At 30.9% G+C, this 10,954-nt stretch overlaps 1 protein-coding gene across 4 annotated transcripts in view; it reads left to right on the top strand.

Annotated features, from left to right (window-relative positions):
* Positions 1-10,954, top strand: part of LOC107445300 (SH3 and multiple ankyrin repeat domains protein 2) — a 64,484-nt gene that overhangs the window by 6,079 nt on the left and 47,451 nt on the right. For all 4 annotated transcript variants that reach the window (XM_071186300.1, XM_071186302.1, XM_071186301.1 and 1 more), the window contains exons 5-7: positions 156-264; positions 5,274-5,425; positions 6,386-6,553. In XM_071186300.1, coding sequence (XP_071042401.1) covers positions 156-264; positions 5,274-5,425; positions 6,386-6,553 — 429 coding nt within the window. The remainder of the gene's footprint in view (positions 1-155; positions 265-5,273; positions 5,426-6,385; positions 6,554-10,954) is intronic.

The following is a 10,954-nucleotide window of genomic DNA, read 5'->3' as shown; positions in this document are numbered from 1 at the left end:
AAATAATTATATATATATATATATTGCATCACAGCTTGAATTTGGGTACACACTTTCACTGAGAATGCTAAGCTATCAGTCTCATGACTGATTGAAAGGGGGTGATTCCTCAATGTAATTCTTCAACAAATGTAAAATGATTCCATTTGTTTTAGGCCAATCTTCGTAGGCTCTTGGATCACGTTCACAACAACAACGTGGAAAAAATTACAAAGATGTGCTCCAGAGGTTTGGATCCCAACTTCCATTGTCAAGAAACGGGAGGTAACAATTTTGTTTTCTTCTCTAAACATTTATATTCTTAATTTAGGTTGAAAAATCATCCCAATCCGTTATCTATTATTTTTATTTTATAAATTATCTTTGAGATGGAAATGATAAAAAGATTTTGTTTTCCATTTTGTTTGATAAAATCTACCAGAAAAAAATCCTTTTTGTTTTATGTTTGCAATTAATCCATTTACTAATGTTGCTCGGGGTCGGGTAGCCTGGTTAGTAGGATGCTAGACTCGTGTTGGTGAGAACGGGTGTTCAAATCTAGCCGGTTAAATAATTCGTATGTATTAAATGGTGAGAGGTGCACGTTGAATCTGTCGTGGTCATGGAGTCCGAGTTTTCATAACAAATCAATACCTTTGGGGATATCTCCGGATGGAGGAAAGAATGAGACCTCCATGTGATGGTTGTGTATACCAAAATTGCAATTTTGGCCATAGATGTCGCCACTGAAAAACAAGAAGCACAACCTTTGCCTTAAAAATTCTCCGGATTTCGAACAGACTTGCTGATATTGGCAAGTTGCATTTGTAACAACAGCAACATAACGCTAATGTTATGACTGCATACTTATAAGCAAATTACTCAGTTTTAAAAAGATGAAACAATGCTAATATTTTGTAAATAATTTTTTTCGGTCACTTACACTTCCTCCAATTTTCATTAAAGTATATTTAGTGCATTTTTTATTTATCGAAAGACTTTTATATTTAGTCTTGTACATTTAGTAAAGTATAGTTTGTGTATATAATGTAGATTTTAAATGTTAGTTCATTAGCTTGATTTTTTTAATTTTATTTTGAAAACTATTTGTTACGGGCGTAAACAGTCAGTTTTTAATTATTAAAAAAAAAACTTATGAATTTGTACATATTAAGTAAAATTTGAGTAAGTGTTAATAACAAAGTTATCTTAGCAAACATTATTAAAACTTGCTTGATTTCTTTTAAGCTAAGTTAAATGCTTTTAAGATTTGCAAATGACAATCCTAAAATGATGCAACTTACACATTTCTTCCACTCTATTTCCTTTCCTATTAAATTTTTAAAAAAAATGTCCATAAATATTTTATAGTCGAATAATTTCTGAGTTCTCACGTATTTTTAAAATTTGTATGTATTTTTAAGATGATGCATGTCGTATCACGTGTCGTATTTTTAAAATTTGATTTCTCGACAATTATTCGATTGATTTTGCGATTTTCCAATCCAAATTTTGCGTTTTGTCATTCGAAAGTACATTATTTAAAATAACATATAAATACCGAATAGTTCAAAAATATTACGACTATTACCAAATAAATTAATTAAAAAAATAATTATTGCACAATCATTTTTCGATTTATTCAAAATACTTTCGAGGTATGGAGAAATATGCAATCAATAATTAACATTAAGGCCTCTAACTTTCTTTTTCATTTTTTTATAATAAAATAATCACAAGAACCAAAATGGTTATTAGCAGAAAAGTAGCATTGGTAAAAAAATCATGCCACTCAAACCAAAAAATAAAAATTTTAAGCTATTTTCTGAAGTTGTGTTTCTTAGTATCAACTTGAAATGAAAGTGTTAAATTTCAAATCTAATCAAATATAAACTTTAAATTAGCACGATATTAGTTCACTCACAAACTGAATAGATTTATAAAATATTAAAATTTTTTTTTTTGGAGAGTTAGTCTTAAATTGAATTTTACTTTCTGCAAGTAACTGAAACATTTAATGCAAATAATATTAAAATGTATTTAACTTTTTAGCATATTGAAAATACGAAAAAAAATGTGCAAATATTTTAATCTTATTTTTGAGAAATGCAGAAAAAGAGACTGCTAAGGGTGTTTATTACTTAACACTCTCTACAATAGCTATCAATATTAAAGCCCTGGATACTTAGATAAAGTATAGTTTGTTCAACAGGAGTTGGGACTTGGCTCCGCCTTCATCACGTGGTATGCGACGATACTATTTCCCTATTTTTGGGAGAAAGTTGTGAGCAATCCTGAAGAAGGCTGCTATTTGGCGATCGTATCGCAAAAATATTTATTTCGTAAACTTTATCTGCATTTTTTTAACATTAAATATTTCATAAATTTGATGATATGTCACTCCATTTCTTATGATATTTCTTTCTTTTGAGTGAATAGTTTGTTCTTTTGGAGACATTTTGGTAGGAAAACAGCTGTTTTTAAATTTAAAATATATTTAATTAGCTAGAGAAACGAAAGGTATAATAGCAGATGATAAAGCGAAATAAGTGACAGAATAAGAAGTCACTGTTTGTGGTTGGCGCAGTAAGGGTTGTCTCAATTTCAAGAGCGGAGATGTTTCTCTTCTTACTCCCCCGCGCTGAAATGAACTCTGCGTCCGAGGAGGTGGAGCCAAGTGCCAACTCCTGGTGAACGGACTATAGAGATATACCGCTATCTTTTTGACTGTAACTCTCTTGAGACCGCAACTTGCAATATGGATATACTGAGTTCCCTATCTTAAACTTTTTATTGATTAATATTTTCATATTCTTAAAGATAACTTAAATAGTTAATCTTTTTTCTTTTAATTCTTTTTTTTTCCTTCTGAAATTATATATTTTGTTTTATATTCCATTCAGGGAAAATAATGCCTTATCTATATATTAAAACTTTCCCATTTCGCCTTTCATAATATGCTATAACTTTTTTCTTCTAAACTCTTTGAAATTGTTGGCAGTCGTTTCTTATGAAGTTCAAATGGTTAAATATAGTTAAATGTAATTAAAATAAAATCCTTTTTTTAGATACTTTAAAACTAGGGCATGTGATAAAACCAATAATTTGCAAATGTGAGCTTTGACACATTTAATAGCAAAAAAGATGTATTCCAGTTTTTGGAGAATTCTTGTTCAAATTCTGAATATTAAGCATAACAAATTTATTTTGCACTGCAACATTTTTCAAAATTTTACTATGATGTATGAAATACTTAAAATCATAAAAAATATCGAAACTAAGAGTTCAAATGGGAATTATACCATCTTTTTGCGACGTATAAATTTTAAATTTATTTATTTGAAAAATATTTAATATGTTACACATGCTTAGCTTTAATTCTGTCAACAAAACAAATATTTAAATGATATTAAATTTTTTTTAAGATTTCTAACGAAAGAAAATATTTAAGTTAAAAAAAATATTGGTAGTCTATTTTCATTTCTTTCGGGTGAATATATTTAATGCAATTGAATTTGTTAAACTTCTAATTGAAAAAAAAAGAGGAACATATTTGTTCTACAAAGTTAATAAATAATATCATGCAAAATTAGTAACAAATGAATAAATAAATTAATTTCAAACTTACACTATTACTTATACAATCTGCTCTTATCGTTTGGATTCTATTTATCTCTACCAATTATGTGCAGCCATATTTTTTGTCTTTTTTTTATTCCAAACTCCAACAGGTAAATGATATAATTTGAAACCTACATATGTTTTATTTGAACACCCAAATACGCAACAACCAGACATTCTAAATTTAAATGTATAAAACAATAAAAGTTAAAAGTAAAAGCGAAAATGAAAATAATAGCTAGATCGCAATCATACTTTGCCCGCTCAAGTCAGTCAACAAAATGTCGCCAGTTTACCCATGTGATCTGCAGCAGCCAATTAAAATCGAAAGCGGCACTAAGGTCGGAAGGAAAAGAGTGGCGTTACTTTATCTAAGTATCTGGGGCTTTAATAAATAGGACAGAAGTTTTGTAGCATCTTCGAAATATAATAATAGTGATTATCATGATCACTGTTTTATATAAGAAATCAATAAAATAAACAGAATGATGAACAATTTCTAAATCATTATATTTTCAAACAATCCTGAGAAGACAAATATAAAAGTATTCTTGATATCTGTCTTTATATTTGTGGGAATCTTACATGTGGACCTGAGAAACGCGATAAAAAATTGTCTCGTAATCGATAATACTTCTTTGCCAGCCTAGAGAAAAAGGTTTTGGGAAAACAGAGAAGACCTAGAGAAAAGCTAAATAATATAGAAAAACAGAGAACTTGTATTAAATATCAAGTGGCATAAAAATACCAATTTGTACAGAATTGTATAAGATGATTTATATATGTATGTAATGGTGCCTTATGTAGGATTTCACAATGAATGTTTAATCTCACATTAAAATGTTCAACACACAAAATAAAAATACAAGAAAAAAAGAAAGGATGAGTCCAATATTTTTTTGATTTAAATCACTGATGAATTCTCTGTTGGTTTGAGAAGTCAAATGTTTTAATTTTGTTATGCTTACTTACAGTGATTCCTTACCATATTGGCACAAGTCCTTCAGTTTGTTGTCCTGAGAAGTCAAATGTTTTAACTTTGTTATGCTTACTTACAGTGATTCCTTACCATATTGACGCAAGTCCTTCAGTTTGTTGTCCTGAGAAGTCAAATGTTTTAATTTGTTTATACTTACTCACAGTGATTCTAGACTATATTCACACAAGTCCTCCAATTTGCTGGTTTGTGAAGTCAAATAATTTTATTTTTTTATGCTTACTCACAGTAATTAAGCACCATATTGACGCAAGTCCTTCAGTTTGTTGGTTTGAGAAGTCAAATGTTTTAATTTGTTTATGCTTACTCACAGTGATTCGATCATTACCATTTGACACAAGTCCTTCAATTTGTTGGTTTGAGAAGTCAAATGTTTTAATTTGTTTATGCTTACTCACAGTGATTCATTAGCATATTGACAAAAGTCCTCCAATTTGCTGCTTTGTGAAGTCAAATATTTTAATTTTTTTTATGCGCAGCCTATTTTGTTTTTGAATACTTAACATATATCTTCGAAAATATAGATGTTTTTTTTTTAAAAACTAGTTATCTAATTTAAATATTTTAGCTGTAAGTCTCATACTGTGATCTAATACTCTAAATTATTATGCTAAATCTGTAAAAAAGAATTACATATACATTACGAAATTTTTTATATGGTTTATATTTATTGCAGAAACACCTCTGACCCTGGCTTCATCCCTTAAACATCCTGCAAAAGTGATTATGTCTTTGGTGAATGGTGGTGCTCATTTGGATTTCAGGACAAAGGATGGTGCAACAGTTTTGCATAAAGCCGTTGAGAAAAATAATATAGAAGCCCTTAGGGTAAGCCTGACTTTGTATATAAAGTGTTCGCTAGCTTATTTTGTATCTGGATCACGCTTGTCTCCTTTCAAAGTCCTCCATATTATAATTTAAACAAGCCTTTTCGAATACAGCGGCCCATGATCAAACAGATGTAATCTCAATTTGGTACTCTAGCATTGTATCTCGCTAGTATATATACTCTCAGTGCGTGCAGGCCTTGGAAAGATCTTCTTTCTCCTTTCACCAGTTCTGAATGGATTTCATCCCTATGAATATATAATTTTAGGCTATTTGTAATAAGTATGTAAAATTGCGGGTTCGATCCCCGGCCCAGACACCGGATTTTCGGGATGCAGAAAATCCTCAGCGGCCATGTCGTATGATTATGCGGCATGTAAAAGATCCCTGGAGTGCCTTATTGGCTCTTGGCATTTCCGGCAAAATTAAATTCCTAGTGCACTTTAGCATCCAAATAGAGTCTCGGTGCTGCCATCTAGTGTGGCAGAAACTAGACGTCCAAATTAACATGACCAACGGTATCTCACCCATTGTGGTGGTCTTGAAAGAGTGGATACCACCTCTGGAGAACGCACTAGGTCTGCTCATCGGCAAGACCGATTGTGCAGCTCATTGGAAATATTAAATATGTTATGAGTAATTTCAAATTATTATTTAAGGGCTGTCAATGCCTGAGAAATACTATTAAGTAAATTGAAAAACTACTTGATTGCCGGTGAAAGTTAAGAGGACGATTATCAGAAACATGTGCCCCTTTCATATTTCTTATCAATCAGATTTTGATGTTTTCAATCCTGTTTTTCCTGAATCTTGGGTGATCAGATTTTAACAGCACTTTCTTTCTTAAATAATAGAGTGGGAGTCTGGTGTTTACTATACATTATGCACAGTAAATCATTAAATATATTAATTTAGATTTTCTATAAATAGATTTAAAATATTTTTTTGTTTTTATTTTAGACCCTTCTGGACCTTGGTTCATCTCCCAATTACAAAGATATGAGAGGACTGACCACACTTTACTATTCCGTCGTCTACAACAGCAATCCACAATTGACGGAGATGTTGCTCCATGACCATGCGATGATTGGTACCGCTGACCCACATGGTTGGCAAGAAGTCCATCAGGTATAGCAAATTCTGCAATTATATATATGGTCCTAGTATATGTATATACGAGGGTTATTTTTTTTCGTAAGCTCCGTTTTGTTGTGTACATCAATAAGTGACGCGTGAGTCGTAACGAGTGCTTGTGTCTTTTCCCGGCATTCCTTGGGAACAACTGTGCTCAGTTGCAGCTGCGTAAGTAAACTGTACAGTCAGTTCTGCGTCTTTAAAATGTTCAAATTAAATGAATCGCTTCCACGCACGATATACGGTCAGTGATGCCTTTTAAGTTGGCTAAAAGCCTGTCTGCGGAATACATTCATTGGCTGATTTGTGAAGTAGTAAAATTCCCTGCCATGCTGACAGGAAATTTTGCTACTCTATGACAATCACTCTCTCTGCAGCTCAGATCCCCATTTTTATTGGACTTTTTTGATTAGGAAGTTTTGGACCACCCCTCCCTACTGTCTAGACCTTGTGCTGAGTGAGGAGTATTCTAAATCTAGTTTTAAGGTATGATAAGTGTTTAAGCAAACTTGGCAACTATGCTGAATAAAAAAGAGAAATGTATGTAGAATCTGGAAATAAATTTGCTTCCTGGAAATTTTCTTTCGTTTGATTCTCATTTCAAACGGCCCTTACTTAAAAAACAANCTCTGCAGCTCAGATCCCCATTTTTATTGGACTTTTTTGATTAGGAAGTTTTGGACCACCCCTCCCTACTGTCTAGACCTTGTGCTGAGTGGGGAGTATTCTAAATCTAGTTGTAAGGTATGATAAGTGTTTAAGCAAACTTGGCAACTACGCTGAAAAAAAAAAAGAGAAATGTATGTAAAATCTGGAAATAAATTTGTTTCTTGAAAATTTTCTTTCGTTTGATTTTTATCTTCAAACGGCCCTTACTTAAAAAACAAACTTCCTTATATATATATATATAATCTAATCATTAGATATTTATGTATTAAAGTTGCAATCTTAACGTTTCAGCGCGTGCACTAATGTGCTTGATAATTATTGCGCACTTTAATCCTAATTACATTATCTAGGTACTTTCCCTGAACAAATGTATACTTTTTTTCTGCGTTTGGATACCGACGAACTTCAATTTGAATTTGGGAAGGGTGTTTGTCACAATCTGGGAAAATATATTACCAATAATTTAATCAGGTCAAATTGGTCGGATATTGGTCGGATACAAGCTCTCCAAAAGAACATTTTTGCATCCTTTTATACGACTTGTGTACCTAAAAAGGATTTCCTTATGAAAAAAAAATATTTGTAACTATTATTGCCATTTTTTTGAAATATTTGATTTTAATATGATAGAACAAATTTGAATTGTTAGGCATAACGAATGTTTTTGTCCTATTTTTTTAAAAATATAGGAATAAAACTTCAATGGTAACACTTCTTCAACGGAAATTAACCAGATGTCTTAATTTTTTTCTTACAATTTATAAAAAATGATTTGAAGACTTAAAAGATGATTTGAGTTAACGTTCACCTCCTCTTTAGACTATAATTCTATATAAATAAAGGAGATGTAAATTCAGGATAAAATATAAGGTGAAATAACTTATGGTACTTCTATTAACTAAACTAACAGGTTAAAAAAATATTTGAACTCTGAAAGCAAGAGAAAAAAAAGAAAAAGAAATTAACAAATAAATAGAAATTCAAAACATGTACTAAGTACAGATATAAACAAACTAGAGTTTCGGCCTTCGAAATTAAAACCTCCCTCAGTGCTAACAATAACTTTCCTCAGTGTTCCTGTTTCGGGAACTGAAACTATATTATGTCCAATTCTTTACTTTATTTTCAATTAATACTCATTTTTACTTCAGTCTACGTAGTACAAATTATGCACTTATCCTCGTTTTGGAGGGGGAAAAAACTTCTTATACTACTTATGCAAGTATATTTAATGTAATTGTGAATTAATATTAGAAAATTTAATACATTTATTTTGAAAGCTTTTGTATTTAAAAAGCAAGTTGAATGCCGTTTCTAAAATACAATTGCATTTTTTAATCGATACTTCCGTTATACGTATATTGCGCAAAAAGAAGCGAACACTAAAAATAATTATTTTTTAAAAGAGAAAGAACACATATTTTTTAAAAAAAATCGAAGCTTGAGTTTTAAAACTTTTACAAAGTTTTAGTTTTAAAAATACTTACAAAACTAAAATTTAGAGCCGGTGAATCTACATTAGATCAAATTGAATGGATCTGAAATTGCCACAGACGTGAAAACTTTTCTGCAGTTTATATTGACTTATATGTCCGATAATTCTCGTTCGAACTTAAGTTTCATTATTGTTTTTGATCCTTTACCTATTTTCTTGTCTTTTTTAGGGCACGGTTATTTGTTTTTGGTTATTTGTTTCTTAATTCCGAAAGTTCCTCCTTCTTGAAAGGTGGGTCATATGAAATCCATGACCAAGTCATAAGTCGATCTTGATGAAAATCACTGACACATTTTTAAATGTGAATATTAAAGACTAGTTAATTTTCACACTAAAAGATGTATCGGTAATTAGATTAATTTAGAAATTTTACACTCATTTTAAAATTTCTCAAATCGGTTTGCTTTTAAATGTGACTTACTTGTCTTCAATTCGCGCATTCCTAATTTGGAATTTAATTGTTTTTTTGCTAATATCAATTGGTAGAATAGTAGAATTTTTTAGGATACTATTTTTGCTCCCACGTCCGCTGCCCTCGTTAGCCGGATTAACCGTTGCCCGGGCGATACCACGTGGAGGTGAGGGTCAGCAAAGATGTTGTTTTGCGGGAGCTTTACGAGTGTCTTCCAGCGAAATAGTTTCCAGAAAGCTGTTCCGCTGGGAATTGAATATCGCATAAATTAATATTATTACACTCGATGGACATCGCCCTGTTNTTTTTTTTTTTTTTTTTTTTTTTTTTTTTTTTTTTTTTAAATGTGGTAAAAGTTGCTTTTGATTACCAACTTATTTTCAATATCAGTAATTTTTTATATCAAAGCCATTTTTAATATAATTTTTAATGTCAAAGTCATTTTCGACGGTCATTTTTAATATCCGTCATTTTTCAAAATCACACCATGGAAATACACATCCTTGATGGAGCTATGCTAGCACTTCCAATCTGATTAGAAGGCTTCAGCTCCTCCCTTTCACCAAAATTACTGGCTTTGGCTACATCAAATTGTTTTTCTCCATCCATATTCACACAACACATTTTCGAATGAGCTATACGAGCACTTCCAATTCTATAAAGAAGTTTTGGCTCCAGCTCATCGCCAAAATCACTACCTTTCTCTCCACCAAGGTTTTTTTCCTCATCTGCATTCAAACAATACATTTTAGAAGGAGCAATGCGTGCACTTCCAATTCTATAAACACATTTTGGCTCCTCCTCTCCATCAAAATCACTATGTTTGACTCCATCAAAACTATTTTCTCCTTCCATATCGGAACAACACAACTCCGAAGGAGGTATGAGTGCACTTCCAATTCTAACACAAAACTCTGATTCTCCTATATCGCCAAAATCACTATTTTTGGCACAATCAAAGTTTCTTCCTCCATCCACATCAAAACAGCACAACTCCGAAGGAGCTATGCGTGCACTTCCAATTCTAACACAAAAATCTGGCTCCTCCTCTCCGCCAATATTACATTTCCTTGCTCCTTTTTTAGGAACACCATTCAATCTCCTGTTATATTAAACGAAAATTCAGTTATTATTATTTTAAAATAAATTCTTCGTACAATAACAGTTTATTTCTGCTGAAATCACAATAGCAATAGATATTTAAATGATTTAAGATATCTCTATTCATTTTCAATATTTAGGGAATGTTTTTAATAGAAAATAATCATATTTACAATTATTTATAACGCAATACGGACATATGTATTTTAAAAACCATATTAATATAGCAACATGCAAATGAATAATACATTAATTTAAATTTCTTTCATAAATAAAAAAGTTTAAACACATATAAAACATTACATGGCATGTTAATCCATTTAAATTATTAAAAGAAATTTTTTTCATGAAAAATTAAAACTGGTGTTTGAACTGTATGTGCAGCGTTATTCAGATTTATGCTTAAAATAAAATATGCCTTTTTTTGTAGTTGATTGAATTGAATGAAGAAAATATATGTTACTTACATTTTTTTACGAATGTATCTGAAAAATCTCGAGAAAAATCTCGCCATAATCAATTAAATTGAAGTGCAAAAGAGCAGTTGAATAAAAATCGCCCAACTCGCTCAATAGCTTTTTACAAAGTGAATTCTTTTCATTGTTACGCATCTTATATATATTTCTTGCATTGTTTAGTTTCTTTAAAATTTTTATTCATTGTTAAGTGTTTGAAACAACAAAGAAAATTTTAATTGTTTAGTTATATATATATATAT

Source organism: Parasteatoda tepidariorum, chromosome 10 (genome assembly GCF_043381705.1).
Source record: "Parasteatoda tepidariorum isolate YZ-2023 chromosome 10, CAS_Ptep_4.0, whole genome shotgun sequence".
Classification (NCBI taxonomy): Eukaryota; Metazoa; Arthropoda; class Arachnida; order Araneae; family Theridiidae; genus Parasteatoda; species Parasteatoda tepidariorum.
The sequence above is the reverse complement of the archived record's forward strand: the minus strand, read 5'-3'. Positions and strand labels throughout refer to the sequence as shown.